Source organism: Protopterus annectens, chromosome 4.part1 (assembly GCF_019279795.1).
Source record: "Protopterus annectens isolate FY-2018-M chromosome 4.part1, PAN1.0, whole genome shotgun sequence".
NCBI classification, from domain to species: domain Eukaryota; kingdom Metazoa; phylum Chordata; order Ceratodontiformes; family Protopteridae; genus Protopterus; species Protopterus annectens.
This window is the reverse complement of record NC_056734.1, coordinates 698,873,377-698,896,554: the sequence shown is the minus strand read 5'-3', so window position 1 is coordinate 698,896,554 and position 23,178 is coordinate 698,873,377. Positions and strand designations below refer to the sequence as shown.

Sequence of the window (23,178 nt, the reverse complement as noted above, 5' to 3'; positions counted from 1 at the left end):
TCAGTTAGCCATCCGACTACTGGAATACCAAAAAAACAAAGATAAAGACAGAGACAGGCCGTTGAGGTCCAAAACTGCTGACGATGCTTCTCCTAAGCCAGTCGTCAGTTCGCCAGTACTCAGTGAGACACTTTCGCAGCCCCTGATACCCGCTACGTCTGATTCGCAGGCCTCTACTGAGAGGTATGCCGTGAGATGCTTCACCTATGGAACCCGCGGATGTCTCTACCTTGGATGGGTCCAGAGCAGCTGTGCAGGCACCGGCTACTGAGGGTGTATTCAGGCCTACAGACTTGCATATTAAACAGACTCCACCTTCAGTACTAAGGCCTAAATCTCGATCTATGTCTAAACCGACGCCCAGGCCACATGTTCAGGCCCCTATGCCTAAAAAACAAATGATCAAAATGGCTGAAAATTTAATTACTCTAATCAGGGGTAGTCAAACCCCCCCCCCTAAGAAGCCTAGGGCTGAACTTGACTATGAATCTTATGAAAAGGACTCTGTTTCCTCTGACTCTTCTAATGACCTGGATTTGTCCATACCTACTTATGAGGATTCTGATGCAGAGGATTCCATTCCCTCTGCTTCTCCCCCAGAGGATTTTTCTTTTGGGGAAACTTTACGTACCTTAAGGGAGCATTTCCACTGGGAAAGTCAGGAATTTTCTGAATCCAAAAAGAGGCTTGGGGATTTCCTTCTTCCCCAGCATAGGCCTTTGGCTATACCTCCTGTACTAGACATTGTTGATGTGTTTTCGGAATCCAGTATGGCCCCTGATTCCCTGCCTCCGGCCTCTAGTAAACCAGACAGATACTACAGGGTTCCTGAGTCCCACAAATTCCTTTTCAAAAATCCTTTCAAGAAAAGGGCAAGGAGCTACAAAATCTAAAACATTTACTAGTCTCACCTATTCCTAAATACCATAGGAACTACCCTCGAAGGACCACTTTTGTTCGAGACAGTCATCTCAGTCTACTGTCCCACAACCTAAGGGACAGAGACAATCTAGGAAACGCTACTCCAAGTCCATCCTTTTCTGCCCCCATTCCCTTTCAGAGACAGCCTGACCCTGACAGAGCCCCTCAACTGTGACTCAAACCCTTTACCCACCTCCACCCCCTTGTCTCTCTGCCTCACCATTTCCCTACCCTCTTGGTAGAAGATCATCTCAGAGGCTTGGGTCATCTCCATCATTCAAAAAGGTTATTTTTATGGCTTGATGGACAATTCCTCCTTTCCAGGGGATACCCCAACCCCTTCCAAATCAGCACCACCTCTTCCCTCCAATTGTGGACTGTCTGCTATCTCAGGTCACCATAGAAAGAGTGACTCTAGATCAGACAAACAAGAGATTTTGCTTCAGGATGTTTTTGGTCCCAGGAAAAGATGGTCCTTGGAGACCAATTCTGGACTTGTTGGTCCTCAGTCTTTTTCTCAAGGTGCCCACCTTCAAAATGCTCACCGTGCATCATCTCCTACCCCTTATTCCCCACCAAGCCTTCATGGTATCCCTGGATCTGAAGGATGCCAACCTTCATATCCCCATTCACCCCAGCTACAGAAAGTTCCTACATTTCTCAGTGGGTTCCTTGCAGTTTCAATTTTCTGCATTGCCATTTTGGTTCTCCACAGGTCCCAGAGTATTCACAAAGTGCCTGGCTCCAGTCATCGCCCACTGCAGGGCATTCAAATATATCCATATGTGGACAACCTGTAAATCCTTCACCTGGACTGCCACACTCTTCACCACTGCCTACACATGGTGTCCAAAACCTTGGCAGACCTAGGGTTCACTGTGAACCAGCAAAAGTCGCACCCGACACCCATCCAGGATCTGGTCTTCTTAGGGTGCTGGATAAGAACCGACAAGATGGCTGCCTTCATCCCATGCCTCAAGGTACTCGCCCTCACACAATACCTTCATACACTTCTCTCTCTCCAAACCACATCAGCCAGGGAATTCCTGAGAGTCCTAGGCCACATGGCATCCTTAATCCCCATGTTACTCTTGGCAAGGCTGCATATGAGGAACTTCCAATGGGTTATGAAGACTCGGTGGAACCAACATTCCCACCCTCTGGATAATCTCCTCCCTCTTCTCCCATGCCTGAAAAAAGAATTGGAATGGTGGATTGCAGCCATCAATCTCAATCAGGGTATAACTTTGTAGATCCATCAGACCTTACAACACATCTACACAGATGCCGCAGATCTGGGTTAGGGAGCAGTTCTGCAAAATTACAACAACCAAAACAAAGTTCAGGGAGAGTGGTCCTCCTTCAGACAAAGGGACCACATCAGTATCAAGGAGATGAGAGCCCTTTTCCTAGCATTACAAGCATTCCACCAAATTCTCCTACCAGATACCTTGAAAGTAGTCGCAGACAATATGACTGTCCTGTGGTATGTCATTAAGCAGGGGGGGACACGGTCCTACCCGCTCTGCAGCTTGGCAATTTAGATTTGGTCCTTAGCAGCAAAACTACACATTCACCTGCAAGCAGTGTACATTCTTTCCACAGAGAATGTGATGGCGGACACTCTCAGAGAATGTGATGGTGGACACTCTCAGCGGAACCTCTGCACCCTCCCACGAATGGATGCTTCATAGGGAGGTATTCTTGGATCTTACACACAAGTGGGGTATTCTTCAGGCAGATCTGTTTGCCTCCTCTCAGAACAGCAGATGCCTCTGCTTTGCACAAGAGATCCAGAACCACAGACTTGGAAAGTGGATGCCTTTTCTTTTTCTTGGGCGGGGATGTATCTTTATGCCTTTCTCCTCTTCACACTGATTCAAAAAGGTCCTTCTGAAGATCCAGAGGAACAAACCAAAAATACTGCTGGTAACCCCCTATTGGCCAAGACAGCATTGGTTTCCCCTACTTCACCTACTAACCAAGGGCAACCACCACAGGTTACTCCACCAATTCGACCTACACACACAAGATAGGAGGTCCCTCATACACTTTCAGGTGCTCAACCTCAGACTCACCTTTTGGGTGATAGATCCCCTTCAGACACCTATATTCAGGGGACGTACTCAATATCCTGCACGAGGCTAGAAAACCTAGTACCAGGAGAAATTATATGTCAGAATGGAAAAGATTCTCCAGTTGGTATCATAAGAATAAACAGGACCCTTTTCTTATTCCAGTACCCTTGGTCCTGTCTTACTTATGTGAGCTTCTACATTCAGGACTGACCTATTCTTCTGTTAAGGTACACTTGTCAGCCATTTCTGCCTGTCTTCCCTTAGTTCCTCCTTTGGCAGCCAGATTAGAGATAAAACTCTTCTTAAAAGGGGCCCTCCATGTCAGACCCCCCTTGTAAACCTATTACTCCTGCAAAATATTACTATCTGGAAAATATCCTATGTAATCCCACTTCACAAAGGAGGCAGCCCTACTGAATTCTCCAATTATAGGCCAATAGCTATACTCTCTCCACTTGCAAAGATTATGGAAAAATGTATTCATAGACAACTCATGCACCACCTAATCCAGAATCGCTTTATGGCAGATACTCAGCATGGCTTCCGTCCTCAACACAGCACTACTTCAGCCCTACTAGCCTTTACCAACACCATAAACCATAATCGCAACAATAATTATATATCCTCAGCCCTCTTTTTGGCTCTTTCCAAGGCATTCGATATGGTTGATCACCAACTTTTAATCCACACCCTGTTAACATTCTGTCTAGATACTGGAGCCCTCCAATGGTTTCAATCCTACCTGAATGGTCAACAGCAGGCTGTCCTCTGGCAGAACAAACTCTCTAACCTTCTACCTAACACCCTTGGAGTACCACAAGGCTCTATACTAGGGCCCTTGCTGTTCTCCATCTTCATTAACGACCTTTATACTGTCATCCCAAAAGTCAGCTGTATCCAATATGCTGATGACTCTACTCTGATTTGCTCAGCCACATCTCCAGTAGAGTTATGGTCAGCTACCCAGACCACCTTTAATACAATAGAAAACTGGCTTTCTGAACATCGTCTGATCCTAAATCCCAAAAAAACTAAAATGCTGTTATTTTCACCAACACGTAGGTCTACCGCTTTCACCTTTACCATAAAATCAAATGATGGCACAATAATCTCCCCTGACCCATCTACAAAATTGTTAGGTGTCATCATAGACAGTAATCTAAAATTTGACCTACATGTTAACCAAACTATCAAAACCATCAATAAAAAACTAGGGTCACTTTACAGAATAAAAGCCTTCCTAACCCATCCAGCTAAAATTGCCATAGCTCGCTCTCACCTTCTTTCAACCCTTCTGTATGCATCCCCTCTACTCTCGAATTTAAACAAGACTGTCCTTAACAAACTCTCAATTTGCTACAACCACATTGCCAGGTTTGCCACTGGGCTGCCTTTTAGGACACATCATTGCATCAGTTTAAATCAGTTTGGGTGGCTTGAACTACCCAGCCTAATCCAGTATAACCAACTGATTATGGCCTATAAAATCCTCTATAATCCAGACAATACTCCTGCACTTAAAAATATTATCACCCCCTGTAACAATCCTAGACCACTTCGATCCTCTAACAAACCACTAATTCAGACTAACAAAATTAATAACACAGCCGGTGATTCTCTCTTTGCAAACTCTGTAAGTAGATCCTGGAACTTTCTTCCAGCTGATATTACCTTACTTTCCACCTTAGGTCAATTTAAAACTAGACTCAAACAACATTTGTCACTTAACTGGTGATGTCAATGTATCAAGCCTGGCTAACTCTCTCTATAATGTGTAAAAATCTGTTAACCAGTTTACTGTGTAATTTAATTTAATCCTGACTTGTGCTCAGGATTAACTGTAACCTGTGGAACTTGTTTAACTTGCTTACTTATGTAATCTCTGTAAATAGTCTGTTTGTAATATGTAATGCTGGTATTATGTAATGCTGTATCTGCTTACCCTTGGAGCTTTTCTCCCTGGGCCTCCGCTGAAAATGGACATGCATACAGTCGGACTATCCCGGTCAACAAATGTAAAAAAAAAAAAATAGTCCTTCATGGAACCTTAATTTTGTCCGTGAAAAACTCACACTACCTCCATCTGAACCAGCTCACTCAGCATAACTTAAGCTATGCACTTGGAAAACAGTACTGTTGGAGTCCCTGACATCCACCAGGAGGGTCTCAGAAATCCAAGCCCTTATGGCTACCCCCCCTTACCTTATCTTCCATAGGGACAGGGTCTCCCTCAGGACTAATCCTTCCTTCATGCCAAAAATGGTTAATGAGCTGTCCTTGAATCAGACTATTAACCTTCCTGTTTTCTTCCCTCAGCCTCAAAATTCCTCTGAAAGAACTTTGCATTCCTCGGATGTTCATAGACAACTTAAGTATTACCCGGACAAGACCAAATCATTAGAAAGTCTGACCAGCTGTTTGTCTCCTTTCATCCAAGGGCCTTGGGAAAGGCAGTCTCTAAGCAGACTTGTATCATCATGGATTTCAAAAGCTATCTCTGCTTATTATTCCCTTCATGGAAAAGATTTAACTGCCAATGTGAGAGCTCATTCTACTAGGGCAGCTGCCTCTTCAGCAGCCTTTTTTAGGAGAGTGGAGTACGCTTCCATACTGGAGGTGGCCACCCTTTCTTTAATTCATACCTTTACCACGCATTACAAACTAGATTTGATTTCTATAGCCAGAACTGTGTTTTCTAGGTCTATTTTATAGGGTCTCATAGACCAGGCCTCTCAACCTACCGCCCAGGCTCATACCTAAAGCTTTGGTACTTTCCCTACAGTTATGAGTATTGCAATATGAGAATAGAAGGACACAGATTAGTTGTGTAAGAACTTACCATAACCTTAGATGCCTTTCTCTTCCATGTTGTAGTGTTCAGTCCCCCTCTCTAACCCTGTTTATCCTTCTTTTGTAGCATCTCCCTAGCTCCTCTCCATCCAAACAGGGCACAACAACAGGCACATACCTCTATAAGATGCTTTCTTGCCTGGTGGCACATGTGTGTCTGAAAAAGCTTCTTTTTTGTTGCTTCCCAGGAGTACTACTGTGTGCGGCAGTCATTTCTGAAGTGAGTACGTGGAGACGTTACTTTTATAGTTGACATCGGTTTATGGCTCTGACAGGCAACATCACACATACCCCTGTTCATAAGACTATGGTATACTGGCCGGATGTCCGGTGCTGCAGGCAGCAACCTCCCTACAGTTATGAATACTGCAACATGGAAGAGAAGGGCATCTTAGGTTATGGTAAGTTCTTACACAACTAATCTTTTTGTATAGAAGTTTAACATTCAGCCACATTGGTGTAGTCCATCTTCTCCTGGGTGTGAAGCACTGATACTGAAAAGCGTGCCCCATTGCATTTTAATCCTTTTGTTCTTGCACTGTGACTTGAAGGAACTTTTAAATAGCATTTAGACTCCTTTTCTGTTCCACTTATTAGCTGTATCATCAAGACCATCTCCATTTTCCTTTTTAAGGTGCAAAACTACCTTTTGTTCAGGCTAGTTGAATACTACATTATCATAGTGTTAAGTCTAAACCAGCAAATTGCACCAACATTTACCTCCATTAGCATCTAATCTGTATGTCTGTTGACTACTCTGTGTCACTAGTGACAGTTCTGTTGGCTTTGGACAGTTTTTATCACCATTGTCAAGTCTGTGCCAATTGTGACTGCTTTCTGTCACCCAGTGCCCAGGATATGGAGGTTATCCCTGGTTTCCCAGGTTGTCCTTGAGTCAGATGGGTGACAGGTAATGAGTATCTATATGTAGACTGTCCTCCATGTCCAAGGAAATGTTTCAAGATCTGTTAAAAGTTGGTCTGACCTCCTAATGTTTGAGAAAGTTGTCTTATGTGGTTCCAGAAATAGAACGATAGCATGTCGGGCTGAAAGTTGAAATATGCATCACTGAGCATATGCTGAGAATGTTTTTTTATCTATTATATGTACACAGAAGCAGAACTAAGCAGCAATAAAGGTGTACGGACAAGTGATTTCTTCTCCTGACCTCCCCAGAAGCAGTGCATGGGAGTGATCAGCGAGTAATTCTGAAGTTGGGCACTGAAAAAAAAGTTGAAAGTATTACTAGCCTGGTGGAAACTCATATGAGGGCAGAACAGAAATTTCCTTTGTAGTTTGCTACACATAATCTGTCCACCAATTTTTAAAGTTATTGACTTGCCAAAGGGATATTCTATTTTTTCACTGTATTAAAACTTATCTAATTATACCTACTTTTCATTTGTCTTAATGTAGCTTTTATTTCTGTTTTAGAGACTGGAGCGTGAATACAACTGCTCTTGTGTGATGGGGAAACCAAAAGTGGCATTTAGAGAAACTATATCTTCACCTGTATCGTAAGTAGAACTTATTTTGCGTGACATATTAGGGGTCAGGTAAAGTGTACTTAATACATGAATTTTAATTATAGCTAAAGCCTTGGTCCACTGCCAAGATTTAGTTTGCTGCTGTTATCTGTGCTGTTAATGTTTTAGTCCTGCCTTCGTGGGCCGCATCCCAGTGCTGTAAACGGGCAAAGAACTGTCAGATACAGACCGGAAGATATAGGTTGAGGTTCCTTTAACTCTATCCTTCCTAAAGTATGCAGCTCTCACTTAACCAGTCTCTCTGGTTGATGGGAGGAAGTGGTATTTTCTGAACGTCCAACTTCAGTTTCTCTTGGTTTACTTAGTGACAGCTGTCTGACTTAGTGATTTTTTGCAGTATAATGTGTTGTCCTACGTTAGATCTAAAAGTACAAAACAAAATGGATACTACATATTAATTTGAAATCATTCTCGCATTTATGTGCCTGTTTTGGTAGAAATAGTTTTGTCTGTTGAATACCTAGTCAGTTTGACACTGAACTTCAGCCCTTTTGTAAATAATGCTTTGCTTCTATGACACATTCTTAGCTTTTCATTACTATGACATTGATCATATGGTTAGAGAAATGTACGCTTGTTTTTTTTTCCCAAACACCTTTATTGAGTTATCACTTATGACATAGGCAAATTTACATTCATATAAAAATAATCACACTACAATTAACATAAACATTTCACTTCACATATATTGCTATGTATCATATAACCTAAGCAACATTACATAAATTATTCAATTCCTGCCTTTTTTTAACAAGAAACATCTTTATTATACAACGACCCCCAATTAATATTCAAAAACGTGCACGCTGATTGGTCAGCGTGCACATTGTAAATCAGTTATAGTAATGGAAAATAGGTCCAGTCGCCCGGATTTTTTCCATTACTATAACTCTTTTTTTAAGCAAAGGACAACGCAAGATCTCCATTGCTTCATATTGTTTTGCTATGTTAAACGAGTTTAACGTAGTGTGACAGCTTTAAAAAAAGCAACAGAGATTCTCCGTTGCTTTTTTAAAGCTGTCTCACTATGTCAAACTCCTTTAACATAGGGAGACAGTTTTGTAAAAAGCAATGGAGATTTTGCTTTCTCCATTGCTCTTTTCAAAACTGTCTCGCTATGTTAAATGGGTTTAACATAGCGAGACAGCTTTAAAAAAGCAACAGAGATTTTCCGTTGCTTTTTTAAAGCTGTCTCGCTATGTTAAACCCATTTAACATAGCAAAACAGTTTGTAAAAAGCAGCGGAGATCTTGCTTTCAACATTGCTTTTGCCCACAGCTCTGATGTACTGAGTAGGCATACGCATGCGCAGTACATCAGAACTGCCGCAGAATACCAGACAGCTGTGGAAGGGCAGTAAGGAGGCATTATATAATGCCATTATTTAAGAAAAGTAATTATTTTTTTCTTAAATAATGTCATTGTATAATAACAATAACCCACTTCTGGGTGTGGGTAATGCTGGATTTACCCACGGTTGGCTTTGTTTGGCCACTCGGGCTTCACCCTCCTGACCAAACCACACCAACCGTGGGTAAGTCCAGCATTACCCACACCCAGGCGTGGGTTATTGCTATATTTAACCACAGGCAATCATACATGTATACAAATGTAAACAAACCACACAAACACAATCCTAGTTGCAAACATTTTACATCACAAACCATAGTGACACACTCCCAGTTGCAAACATTATACATCACTTGTAATCTACCCTGTCTTTTTCAGGCAAACATTACATAGCTCATTTAAGTTCTGCTGCCTTTTAAACCTCATGCCTCTCTTGTATGTACTGTTCCCACAGTTAATTTTTTTCCTATGTAGTTTGCTCATACCCTTTTCTAAACATCTCAGTTCCAGGTGTTTTATCTCTTTTACTATATTCGCCACTTCTAGTATAGTTGGTTTAGATTTTGAGTTCATTTTTCTAGTAATTGCGTTTTTTGGCAGCCACCATTATTAGACACAGCAAGGCCTTACCATGCCTAGGCAATTCCAATTGTGTATCACAGCTCAGAAAAATCATCTCCCTTGTCAGACCAATCTGCCCACCCAGCATCTCTGACATTGCATCCCGCAGGGAATTCTTAGCCAGTTCACCATACTCCCAGAAAATATGTTCCCAATTACCTCTTTGTTCTCCATCACACCTCCAACATTTGCTGTCTGCCTGAGGAAAAATTCTCTGGAGTCTACTTGGGGTATAGAAATATCTATGCAAACATTTCCAGGCAAAAATTCTACATCTTCTAGATTTTGTTGCATATTTGATAGATGTACATATATCCTTCCATTGTTTCTTTGTGAGTTGCTTATCCAGTCTCTCTTCCCAATACTTTCTAACCACCTCTGATTGATTCTTATAGTTATCATGCAATATTTTATATGCTGTACTAATTATTCCTTTTTTAATGGACTAAAAACTCTACCAGTGCTGGTCTTTCATTTAGGACCCACCTATCTCTTTCTCTTTGTCCGTACTCTGATATAAATCCCTGATAGAGAAGGCAGTCTCTTAACTGCAGTCCAAATAAATCCTTGGCATCTTCCCATTCTTTTATCTTTCCCTCTGTAGTTATTTGCTCCGAATACCCTGGTTCCTTTAGCAGTTTTCCCCGATAAATTCCAGCCCCCCCTTGCCTATTGTCTATATCCCTTGTTGCAGTCATCCCTATCTGCAGAATCTCCTTACTCCAATCCCATGTTGACTTAGTTCTTAGAATACTTTCTGCTGCTTTACAGATATAATATTCTGTGTGATTATTGTTATTCTCCTTAAAGGCCTGCATCCAACATCCCAGCCTCTCCTTGTTTCTTGAGCCTCCCCCCATTTCATCATCATCCCTTTCCACTTTGAAATGTAGTTTTCTGCTTGTGCTATGTATAGGAGTCTTAACTGTGTAACTCTGAAATACGGCTTCAAATTGGATAAACTCAGTCCACCCCGTTCCAGTAGAAGAGTCAGGTTATCCCACTTGACTTTTGCTGTCTTCTCCTCCCAGATAAAATCCTTCAGCTCTTTATTAATTGCTATCCACAATTTCTCCTCTGTTTGATAAAAATATGCATGACCTAATACTAAAGGGACTAAAAACATTTTAGCTGCTTGTATTTTGTTATCCATATCCATATAACAAAGTTTCCATTCTTTCATTTTTTATTATCTTTTGTTTAGTCTCTTCCCATATAGCCTTAGCTGCCACACTAGAATCATTTTAATCCATGTTCATTTTATCCTGTCCCCATAAATAATTTGTGTGTGGGTACATAATTTACCGCTATTGGCTTTGGTTTAGCTTAATTCATTTTTGTATCCTGAAAAGATGTGAAACTGTCTTGAAATGTTCCACAACACTGTCTCTTTCTGGTTTTGTCAGGTATTAAATAATATCATCTGCAAATAAAGCCAGCTTTTCTTGACTACCATACCAGTTATATCTTTGAACTTCTAAGTCCCTTATTTTCTTTGCCAGTGGTTCTAAATGTCATGCAAATAATAAAGGGGAAGTAGGATACCCCTGCCTGGTTCCTCTGCTCAAGCAGAAATAGAAATTATCAGGGAAGACCCCACCTAGTTTAAGTTTTACCTCTGATCCCCTCATATATCCTCCTAATCAACCTTATGATTTTTTTAAGAAATCCAAATGCTTCCATTGCCCAGCTCATAAAGTCACAGCTTACTCTGTCAAACACTTTCTTTACACCAAGGCCCACCAACAACAATGGTATTTTCTTGCATTCTGCTTCCCTCTGGATCATCAGTGTTCTGTTAATGTTGTCAAATTTTTGCCTCCCCTCCACAAAACCAGATTGATCCATATCTATCAGTTTTGGCATTACTTTTGCCATTTAGCCATTATAGACATGAACATTTTTATAATCATGGTTTAGTATTGAAGTGGGCCTATATGAAACTGGATCTTTACCCCTGTATAGGTATTACAGCTACCACTGCTTTTTTCCAGGACATTGGTACTTCTCCTAAAATGCTGTTAAACAAAACCTTCCAGATCTTTATCATTTTTTTCCTCCTAACTTCCAAAGCTACACAGGGAGAACCATCTGTTCCTGGGGACTTTCTTTTAGATTGGTTATGCATCACAATTTTTATCTCATCTCCTCCTGTCCTAACCGTTAGTAGCTGCCTCATCTACCTCTAACTGGTATATTTAATTCTTCCATAAACATTTCCATTTGTATCTTTTCTTGATTTTCATATGTCTCTGCTTTATAGAGACTTTCATAAAATTTCCGAAATATTTCTAATACCTCTACAGGATCTCTTGTTATCTTCCTTGTTTCACGCTCCCTAAGTTTTGTGATAGCCCTTTATACTTTCTGCTGCCTGGTTCATTGTGCTAAACATTTTTGTGCTGTAGCGTTATCATCAAAAAAAGTTGCTTAATAGCTACCTTTCTAAACTCATGCATGTTATCGAGATAATCCCTTATTTTCTGTCTAGCATTCTGCAGTTGATCCTCTTCTTGTTCTGTGAGATTCCCCCTATTCTGCAATACTTTAACATTTGTATGTCCCTCTAAATAATGTTTGTTTCTTCTTAACCATAACTACCTTTCTTTTATTTCCACCCTGTTTTTAAACTCCACCTTAATTTTATCCCACTCCACAGCTATATTTTCAGAAGAAATGTCTGTCCTCTCTAAGAGCTCCTGAATAATCTCCACTACCCATTCCTTAACTTCTTCCCAACAGATAGATGGAAAAGCACCAATGTTTCATTTTTATTTCATTACCCTGTGCTTTTGTTTTAGCCATTATTGGTGCATGATCTGAAATAGTTATTGGGTGAGTATCAAGGCCTTCAATTAAATGCACATGTTCCTGTGAAATATAAATTCTGTCTAGCATTGCCCATTTTTTTACATCTTGGGCAGTAATATGTAAATTCAATCCGAACTCTTGTTACTGAATTCACATCATCCATGCCAAATATATTCATACATTTCTTCAAAAATCTACTCTCCTTTGTTATATTCTCCCTTCTGGGCCCCCCATACACATCTTCATTGCTGCAAGTCAAATTCCGGTCACCACCTATAATTAATATTCCTTGCTGAAAAACTGATCATTTCTCCCAGAATTTTCTTAAGCTCCATTATAGCAGTTTTAGTTGGAATGTAAATACATGCCAGTGTAATCCTCCTCCCTTGTCAGTAGCCCCTTAGCACTGTAAATCAGCCATTGTTATATTTTTTATTTTGTTCTATCACTGTTGGGGCTCCTCTTGCAATTAATATAAGTACTCATCTTTTCTTTTGTCCCAGGTGTTCTGCTGAATAACCATCCTGAAAACCTTTCTTTGTCAATTCGTATGTTCAGTTCTTTCTAAGTGTGTCTCCTGTAACATGGCTATTTGCACTTTGTGTTTTAATATAGTTCACTATTATTTCTTTTTTATATTTATCTGTGAGGCCATTTACATTTAAAGACATTAGAGAACGCATCATTGTATTAAAAAGTTGTTATGCCCACCTTTTATGTATAACACGTTTTCTGTAAAGTGTTTAGTTCCGGCATTTGTATTGCATGCATACACTGTTTGGCAGGTTGAACTTTTATACAGTTGTTACTTGTTATATCCATTTGAGCCTATGTTACATCTTATAAAACTTTTTGTTTTATTGAAAGTCCTCAAACAAAAAAAAAAAACAGACACACACCCCAATACCCCCATAAAACCTATTAACTTAATACTAACACACAAAACTGTGTACACCTTCAAGTATGGAAGTTTTACCCTCCTAATAGGAACAAAAGTCCCAAACTGACAGCCACATGGACAAACTTTAGTTAACCTAAAAGAAAGGTTATCCATACTAAGATGCAGCCTGTGCTTCTACTAAATGCTGATTGGTTGCTCTCCCAGCTGGGAAAAACATTGAATGCTTTCATAGAATATTAACTACCTTTGGTAAGTCTTGGATGCTTTCAGAGAGCATTATCTATCTTGGGGAAAACCCCCTGAATGTTTTCAGAGAACATTATCTCTTAGCCAATTTCTCTTTTCTTTTTTGCCCTCAGCCAGTCACTTTCCACCAGAATGTAACCAGTTTCTCTTTATCAGATTATCTTCATGGAGACATAAGAACCAGGCAGCCAGTTTCCCTTTAGCAGATTGTTTCCATGGAAACATGAAGATCAGCTGCAGAATTGCTACTGAGCATACATGTATTTGCTAGAAAAAAGCCTCATAATATTCAATGTTCTTTATAATTTATTTGCTCTCTGTTAAAACTTGTTACTAAATCAGCCTAAGGCCTTTAATCCAGTCATTCCCCCATGCAAGAATGAGAAAAAGCACATTAATTTTTCTTTTGTCATGCTTTTTAACCAGGCTTTTTTTTTTTTACATTGCAGTGCCTGCATTTCTTAAAACTGAACAAGACGAAAGAGAAAAAGGGAGAAGGAAAAGAAAAAAAGAACATTAGCACCTATTTACTTATCCCCATTATGCTTAAAAATAATTGAAAAAAACTTTATAGTGAGTAACGAAAACCACATGCCACAAAATTAGTACTATTTAAGAAAAAAAAAAATCTTTACATACATTTAACTTTCTTCCTCCTTTTCCCCTCCCCAAAGCACTTTTCCAAACATTAGTGGCATGAAATAGGGCATATGCATTAGAGTCCCCCACAAGTCGAACAAATTCTGAAAAAATGTCAATATTTCCAGATTTTTTTGTTCTGTCATATTTTGCAAATATAATTATTGCAGTGTAATCCCATATTAATTTACTGGATTTGTTACTGTTCATTTGCAAAATCCTGTTTCTGCTTCATTTCCAGTGTACTCTCGATTCTTCTAGTCAACTCTTGTGCTCCCTTCCTTCTCTCCAACATTTCCGTTGAAAATTTTGAAAAGGTTTCACAGGTGCAGTCCCTTTGTGGTCTTTATTACCAGAACGACAAGAAGCAGAATCTGTTTCTGTTTCACAGATTACTTTTTGTTGGACAAACTTTTGCATTTCCTCCTTAGCATGTACTTCATCAAAAAATTATTTTGTCCCTCCATAGAAGAATACCTTGAAGACAGCTGAGTACAGCAGTTTGAATCTCATACCTGCATCTCGACATTCCCTGAATAGTGGAATAAATTTGCTCCTCTTTTGTCTGGTGTACAGTGAGTAATCATTCTCCACAAACACTCTGCTGTCTCTCACTTTTAGTACTTTGTCCTTCTGCCACCGTTTTGTTAGAATCAACTCCTTCTGCTGGTAGGATTGCATCTTTACTATTAAAGGTCTAGGTTGCTTTCTTATAGCCATGTTTGGACCATACACACGATGTGCCCTTTTAGCTAACAACTCCTGTTGTAAAGTACCAGTCCAGTTGCTTATTTGTTCTTTCATAAAATTAATGCACTCTCTTTCTTTCAGCTTCTCTGGTATAGCTGAAAATGTCAAGTTTTCCCTATGGGCTGTGTCCTCTAATTCTATTATTTTTTGAAACCTGTCTTCCTGAGCAGTCTCATATTCAGCCAGCCTTTTCTTCATTTCAACATCTGATTTTTGCAGCTTTATCATCTCATCTGAATATCTGTTTAAAGCTTATTTCATTTTTTCCAGCCTTTTGTTGTTTGTGTCGATATACAGCATCAGTGGTTTGTTTATTTTTACCACGTCTGTATGCAGTTGCCTTATATATTCCTGTAGGTTGTTGGAAGTTACGTCTGAAGGTTGTATTGCTTTTTGCTGAACAGCTGCAGAACTTTCCGCAGTCGGTGTTTCTTCTTTACTTTTTGTAGCTGATTTTCTTCCAGGCCTTCTGTATTTCTTTATTCCTCGTGTCCAGGCAGTGCGCTTACTAGCCAGTTCCTGAAATTTACCCATAAACACAAGTCTACTGGCCTTCTCTGTTGAGTTTCTGTTTTCACACTGGGAGAGCTAGAAATAAGCTGTTACTCAATGTGCGGCCATCCTGGAAGTAGGGAAATGTATGCTTGTAGTTAGGAGCCACTTTAAATTTGTTTTACATTCATTGTATGTTACCATACAGATACCGAGTGTAGAATACTGGCCCGCAGCTTTAGTGGGGATTTGGTTTGAGAGAGGAGACGGCACCTATGCCATGGAACATGAAAAAAGAAGAAGCTGTAATGGTACAGTAAAAAGAAGGTGTAGTTTTCTTCAGAATTAGTAGATCTTTCTTCACCAAAGAGTTTTTTATCCTGAAATTCACTTCATCTCATTTCTTTTTAGATCTGTACCTTCTGTATTCTGGAGTGTGTACTCTGCTCCTCCAACTCTGTCTGTCTGACTTCCTTGCACCAGGCTAGGACTTTGTGCTCTTGCATCTCACACATTTCAGATCTGGCTTTTAATATGCATCACTAGAAATGTTTTGCATTTATTGCTTCCTGCAAGAGTATACACATTGACAAAGCAGAGTTCCTGTGTATCTTGTAAGAGTATACTCTTCCTTACAGGAGACTTCTTATACTCCTGATATAAGTATGCTCATCAATGTGCTTTCAAAGTCTAATTTCTGAAGTCCTCGTACATAAACATACCTACAACTGAAGTAGCAAATTGGAATCTACAAGTTGACATGATTCGCTAAGCATAAACAGTAAAGTGCTCATCATGGGATGTAAGAGCTGAAGTTAAGGAGTGTTTGGAAAAAGTTATAAAAAAATAAGAAATTTTGCATCATTATATTAATAATGCAAAACCAGAGTACACTACTATCATGCTGGGGATAGTATATGCTAACAGCGAGTAGTCGTAAAAAATGCATTAAAACCTGATGGATAATGTGAAGACATTATGCAATATACATGCTTTTATATTAAAAGACTTATGACTACTAGCTATATTTTCGTAACCACATTAAGTTCACCTAGGCTGTGTAATCTATAGAGGAACAGATGATGGCCTATTACACAAAACATTAAGGGACACAGTGTTGACACTGACACTTGCCATTTAACATGCATGGTTTTGTAGATGAATATTGTTTTGAAGTACTGTGAAAATATTGTATGCCTGATTTGCATGGATTCTTTTGTATCATAAAAGTAACGGTACATTACCTCCTATTGTCAGACATCATTGGAAAGCTCTCAGATCCATGAATAATTGTCCACAGATATACTGGATCTATCCTGCTCACTTCCAGAGATATAATCCTTTGTTTGACCATAACACTAGTAATTGTTGGCAATTAAAATTTTTTTTTATTTTTTATTTTACATTTGTTAACTGGGGGTGTCTGACTGAGCCGAAAAGGCCCTTTTTCAGCAGAGGCCCAGGGAGAAAAGCTCCACATAGAAAAATTACAGATACATTTAATTATTTAGACATGATTAGTATACACAAAAATTACAAAAGACATGTTTTTACAGTGGTATGGAGCACATCAACAGTTACAGTGGAGAGAACAAACAAAAAATATTAATTTAAAAATAAAGGTAATTAATAGATTTGTGGTGTACAGCTGAAATTTGGAACATAGGTAGAATACATACATAGTACACAGTTACAGTACATACATTGTAGATTAGCCAGTGTTTGTGAGTAAGATTGAAAACCATTATCAAGTACTCTAGGTTTAGTATGTGTACCTTATCTGCTTTCACTAGCCTGGGGAGAAATCATGGCACTGCCAACTTTGCTTGAGATGTCGCCGGATAAGGTCTTTAAAGGAGGCTTTGGATGATATGTTTTGAATGCTAGTGGGGACAGATTTCCATTTTTTAGCCACTGAACTACTATATAGTGCATCTCCAAAGCTATTGTAGTTGTTGGTGACTTCTAGTAGTAGTTTGCCTGATGATCTAAGAGGCCTTTTGGCTGAGTGATATACTATGTTTTTGAGGGCAGGACACTTATTGGAGAGGTAATAGATTGAATGACAGAGGCAGAGCTGATTGTAGGTTAGGAGATTGGGCAGTTCAAGCCAGTGGAGCTGTCTCAAAGCAGTACAGTGATGAGTTCTATATGAGCAATTTGCAGCAAAGTGGGTAATTCTGTTATAGCAGGCTTCCAGTTTGCTTAGTTCAGTTTTGTTGAGATTAGTCAGAATGGGAGATGCATAGAGTAGGGTGGATAGAAGTTGGGAGCGAGCAATGGCTGAACTTGTGTTGTTGGTAAGAAATGGTTTGATACTGTAGAGTGATCCCAGTTTGGCATGTACTTTTTTAATAGTCAAGTTGAGATGACTATCAAATTTTAGGTGGGAGTCTATGGTTATTCCCAATAGCTTAGCCTGTGCCACTGGAGCGACTGGAGTAGCATTTGTGGAGTAGATAATGAATTGACTGTTATCAGTGTTTTTGTTAGAACTGGTTATAATCATAAACTGTGTTTTCTTTGGATTGAGGATAAGCTGGGCTTTGGTAAGGTAGTTTTCAATGTCAGCAAATGCTAGTTGAGTTGTTTGCAGGAGGGTGGGAATGTTTTGTGCAGCACAGATTAAGGTAGTGTCATCTGCATATTGAATGATAGATGCATGCTGTGTGGAGGTATGGAGGTCATTTGTGAAGATTGCGAATAGTAGTGGTCCTAAGATAGAACCCTGTGGGACTCCTATAGTTATGGGCAGCTGAGGAGAGAGATAATTTTCCCATTTCACAGCTTGGTACCTGTCAGTTAAGTAGCTTTGGAACCAGGTAAGAGTGGAACTTGATAGGTGATATTGGTTTGTTTGTTTAACAGGATTTGGCGTAAGACTGTGTCAAATGCTTTGGACATATCCAAAAAAGAGTTGACACCTGCAGGCCTTCATTTTTGAGATGGTTTACTGTGTCTGTGAAGCAGAGGAGGGCTGTAGTAGTACTATGAGCAGGTCTGAAACCATGCTGAGTAGGTGACAGGATGTTGCTGTCTAGGAGATATTTTAACATCTGGGTATGGATGCATTTTTCTAGGATTTTGGCCAGGGTGGAGAGTAAAGCAATGGGTCTGTAGTTATTAAGTTCAGTGGAGGTCCCACCTTTATGTATGCGTGTAACATAGGATATTTTCCAGAGTTTGGGCACATAGTTTTCAACAATTGATCTGTTTATGAGAGTGGAGATTGGGACAGCAATAGCATCTGCTGTGAGTTTCAAGAAATACCTGGGGAGTAGGTTGGCTGCTGTTGATGAGGTTTTTAGTTTGGAGTGCATGCTTTTGATTGAAGTGGTGGAAACTGTTTTGAGGGTAAAACTTGTATTAGTGTTGTTTGTGTTTGGGGGGATAGTGAGTAAGGAACTGTCCTGTGATACTAAGGATAGAATTGAGTTCACAAAGTGGGAGTTAAATTGTGTTTCGATGGGAACTTTAGTGTCAGGGGTGGTTCGTTTCGGAGTAGCCTTTTGGGTGGATTGTAGGAGCTGGTTTACATTTTTCCAAAATTTTGGGGGGTTGTGTTGGTATTTAGTTTGTAATGTCGTGTAGTAGGATTTATTTGTCCAGCCTAATGCATTTTTTTGTGCAGTTCTTGGTACTTAGTTAGGCTTTGTGTTTCTTTGTTTTTTTATATAGTAAAGCCTGGCAGTGTCTCTGGACTTGAGGATTTGTGTGGTTTCTTTACTGAGCCAGGGGTTTGTAGAGGTTTTAACCTTGATTTTGCGCAATGAAGCAACAGTGTATAGGTGTTGTAGAAATGTTTTGTTGAAATATGCTACAGCCTGGTCAAGTGTGAGGGTTTTAGGGTGGTCCAGTCACAGTTAGAGAGTAAAGTATTGAGGACCTCAAGAGATAATTTTTTTGTGTTCCTACTGGATATATAGATAGTGATTTTGCATATGCTTGTTCTACTACATATAAAGTATATTATGTTGTGGTCACTTAATGTGTCTGGGAAACTGCCTGTGTGGGAGTACAATGTGGGGTTGTTAGTTACGACCCAGTCAAGGATGGATTCCCTTTTAAATTTTTTATCACATCTAGTTGGAATTTGGACTAGCTGCTGGTAGCCATGGAGATTTAGATTCATAGATTAGCGACACAGTGTGGAGCGCAGTTAGCCTCACAGCACAGCCTCAGGTTCTCCAGTTCTTCGATTCGGCTGGGTGCCTTCTGTGTGGGGTTTGCATGTTCTCCCTGTGTGTGTTCTCCCGGGTTTCTCCGGGTACTCCTCTTCCTCCCACATTCCAACAACATGCATCTGGAGCATTTCTCCCCAGGCCTCCGCTGAAAACAGGCTCTGTGGAACCTAGTTGGACTTTCCCGGTCAACAAATGATAAATAAAAATAGATAAAAATAAAATAAAAATAAATAAAGTACTAAGCTAAATACCCTTGCGAGCCATTTTAAGCCTAGCCAATTATCCCTTGTGAGACTCAAACCCTGCATCTTGTGTTTGTAAGGCAAACACCTTAACCATTAGGCCACCCATTAGATTACTTGGTGGTTCTGATATGCAGGTGAACCAATCTAGGTTGAAATCCCCCAGAATAAGGATTTCTTGTGAGTATGTGGAAGAACACCAGGATAAGAAGTCTTCAAGGCTAGCAGGTGTATTACCAGGTGGAATATAGATCACAATTGCGGTGATGACCTTTTTAGGGTGAAGTTGAAGTTGTGAGATAAGTATGTCCCAATTATTGGGGGAGAGGAAGGAGTTTGGTAATTGATGTACAGTTAAGTTGGACTTGTACAAATGACATTTGCCTCTATATAAAATGACATTTTTCTCATAAAACTGCAGTATATCAGCATGTACACAGAGAGCTTTGATACTACCACCACTGTGTGTAGCCCATTGTATACTGAAGAACTTTTATATTTTACATTTTTTGCGGCTCACATCATTTATCAGATATTGCAGATCTTGCAGTGTGTTGTCAGTATAAAGTTTTTGAGCTTTCAGGATGCAAAATTCTGGCTTAGAAGACATGAAGTATGGGGATTAATCTCCTACTGTTCAGCACTGAATAAATATAAAATGTTGAAGTGTTCTTGTAGTCATCAGGTTGCAAGGCAGGACTCGTACAGGAGCTGGTTTTATTTCTTATGGTTGAGGCAGACCAGTCAGCTGCATCAAGTGCCAGCACTTAGTCACATTGCCTGCACATGACATATAGACAAGTTTAAGGCATAGCTCCATGTTTATAGGAAGGAGCGTGCTGTGAATTGTCCGGGCAGTTACAAGAAGAGAAAAGGGAAAGGGAGCTGGAGGCTAGATTACAGCCAAAGACCCACTCAGCTTTAGAATCTACCATGGCTCTCTTTGGCCTCTGAGCCATTGCCGGTGGTAAACTGCCCCTCAAGGAAGATTTTGTGCTCTTGCCTGATGTTCTTCGTGTTTCACTGTTGCAGTCATTACATTTGGGTAATCCTGCTGGCAGGTTGCCCTCAGCCGTCCTGAATTCCAAAGTCTTGGGTCCTGCATCGGCTGCTGTCGCCCCTTCCCTGACGTCAGGTAGTCAGGGGTATAAAAGCAGCAGCTGACGCCATTTTCTTCAGTCTTTCTTGCCGCGCAGTGCCCGAAGCAAAAGCAGTTCACAAGTGCCGGTCAGCCGACTCCTGGGATTTTCGTATTTGAGTGTCAGATCCGAAGTCTTCAATAAAGCTAAGTACCCCATTGGGGAAACACTTTTTCTTGCTCCAGTCTGATGTCAGAAAAAGTTAGTAACTGTATTTCTTGTGGGAAGAAAATACCTCATAAGGATTTTCATTCTTACTGTATTCCTTGCCTAGGCCCTGATCACAACGTTTCTGGTTGTCGATTCTGTGCTAGATTTAACCAATGCACTATTAAGCGTTGGTATGATTTTGCTTTAAACTTTTTTGGACGCCGATTTAATTATCCTGAAATGTCATCGGATAGCCATCCGACTACCGGAGTTTACAAAAAATGCAAAGGATAGAGAAAAACAACCGAGGCCCAAAACTGACGACGAAGCTTCTCCTAAGCCAGTCGTTGGTTCACTGGTTCTCAGTTAGGCACTTTTGCAGCCCCTGACACCCGCTACTTTAGAGTCGCTGGCCGCTACCAACTCCCACATGGAGTCGACCATGCTGCTGGATACTCAAGGTATTGGAGGCTCGGACGCTAATCCCTCAGATGGGTCCAGAGCCGATGAGCAGGTACCAGCTTCTGAGGGTGTATTCAGACCTAAACATCTTTACATTAAAATGACTTCGGCTTCAAAGGCAAAGACTAAAGCACCTTCTAAAGAAAGGAAACAAACTCAAGAGCCATGTGGACAGTCCTCTATGCCCAAAAAACAGATGTTCAAAATGGCTGAAGATTTGATTACCTTGATCAGGGGGTTCCCATCCCCCTCCTGATAAGAGGCCTAGGCAAGACACTGACTATGATTCTTCAGATCAGGTTTCTATTTCTTCTGATTCCTCTTCTGAACATGAATATTCTCTTCCCCCCCTATGAGGATTCTGATGCTGAAGAATCTATACCTTCAGCATCTCCTCCTGAGGACTATTCCTTTGGGGAAACCTTGCACACCATGAAGGGAGCATTTCCACTGGGAGAGCCAAGATTTTTCAGAATCTAAAAAGAGGCTCAGGGATTTCCTATTACTACCTCAGCACAGGCCTCTAGCCATTCCACCTGTGTTAGACATTGTAGATGATATGTTTTAGGAGTCTAGTCTGACCCCTGACTCCTTACCCCCAGCTCCTGTTAAGCCTGACAGATATTACAGGGTTCCTGACTCACACAAATTTCTTTTTAAAAACCCTGCTGCTGACCCAGAAACTATATCACAGGGTCCAAAGGGGGTTAAGGCTTCCACTGCAAAAAACCCAACCCCCTCTGACAGAGATTCAAGGGCACTTGATAGATCTGGAAAAAAGGTTTACACCTCTGCAAATTTGGCAATAATGGCCTTAAACTGTCAATTTCATATGCTTAAGTATCAGCAACATGTCATGGGATTGCTTAAACAGAAAATGTTAAATTCTGAATGTGCAGAAAACAAGGAAATGCAGGATTTATTGCATGCAGCTGAACAAGTTGGAAAGCATACTTTGCAATGTGGTTTTGATTCTTTGGAGGCCTCCTGCAGGGCCGCAGTTACGGGTTCTGTAATTAGGAGGCATGCTTGGTTAAAGGAACAAAATCTGCCTGATCATGTTAAAGTTAAATTACTAGATGCACCTTTACAGCATGATACTTTGTTTGGTGTTAAGGCAGAAGAGGTGTTAAAGAAAATGGAGGACAAAGCTAAATCTATGCAAACTGTCAAAGATTTTTTTACAGGTACAGCCACCCAGGTTTAGTAGACACTGGCCTACAAAAAATTGGTCCTTTCCTGTGTCAGACAGACCTCAAAGGGGCAGACCCAGATGCCCTAGGGGCAGATCCCAGGCGCAAGGTCCTTATAGGCCCAAGCAATGGGGTGCTTCTACCTCCAAAGCTGGAGAAGATAGATCACAAACATACAGAAAACAGTCCCAATGACTTCCCGGCACCACGCACTTATCTTCTGGCAGCACCCTTAGGGGGAAAATTAGCACTTTTTGCTCAAAATTGGCACATCATAACCCAGGACAAGTGGGTTCTAAACATAGTGTCACAAGGCTACAAGTTCCACTTCCATACTCTACCAAAGGCAAACGGCTGGCCAGATCTGCCAAAAAATCAATGGGCAGAGGCAAAAAAACAAGTCTCATCCCTCTTGGACATGGGGGCCATTCAACAAGTACCAGAGCAAGAGCAGGGACAAGGATTTTACTCAGGACTGTTCTTGGCACCCAGAAAGGACAAGGCCTGGAGGCCGATACTGGACCTATCTATTTTGAACACTTTCCTGGATATTCCAAAATTCAAAATGTTGACTTTGCAGCAGCTTCTGCCCATGCTGGGCA

The 23,178-nt window shown here is 40.5% G+C and overlaps 1 protein-coding gene across 1 annotated transcript in view; it reads left to right on the top strand.

Moving 5' to 3' along the window:
- GFM1 (G elongation factor mitochondrial 1) overlaps positions 1 to 23,178 on the top strand; it is a 1,399,365-nt gene that overhangs the window by 906,991 nt on the left and 469,196 nt on the right. The window contains 2 exon segments of the mRNA XM_044070477.1: positions 7,284 to 7,366; positions 18,017 to 18,028. Coding sequence (XP_043926412.1) covers positions 7,284 to 7,366; positions 18,017 to 18,028 — 95 coding nt within the window.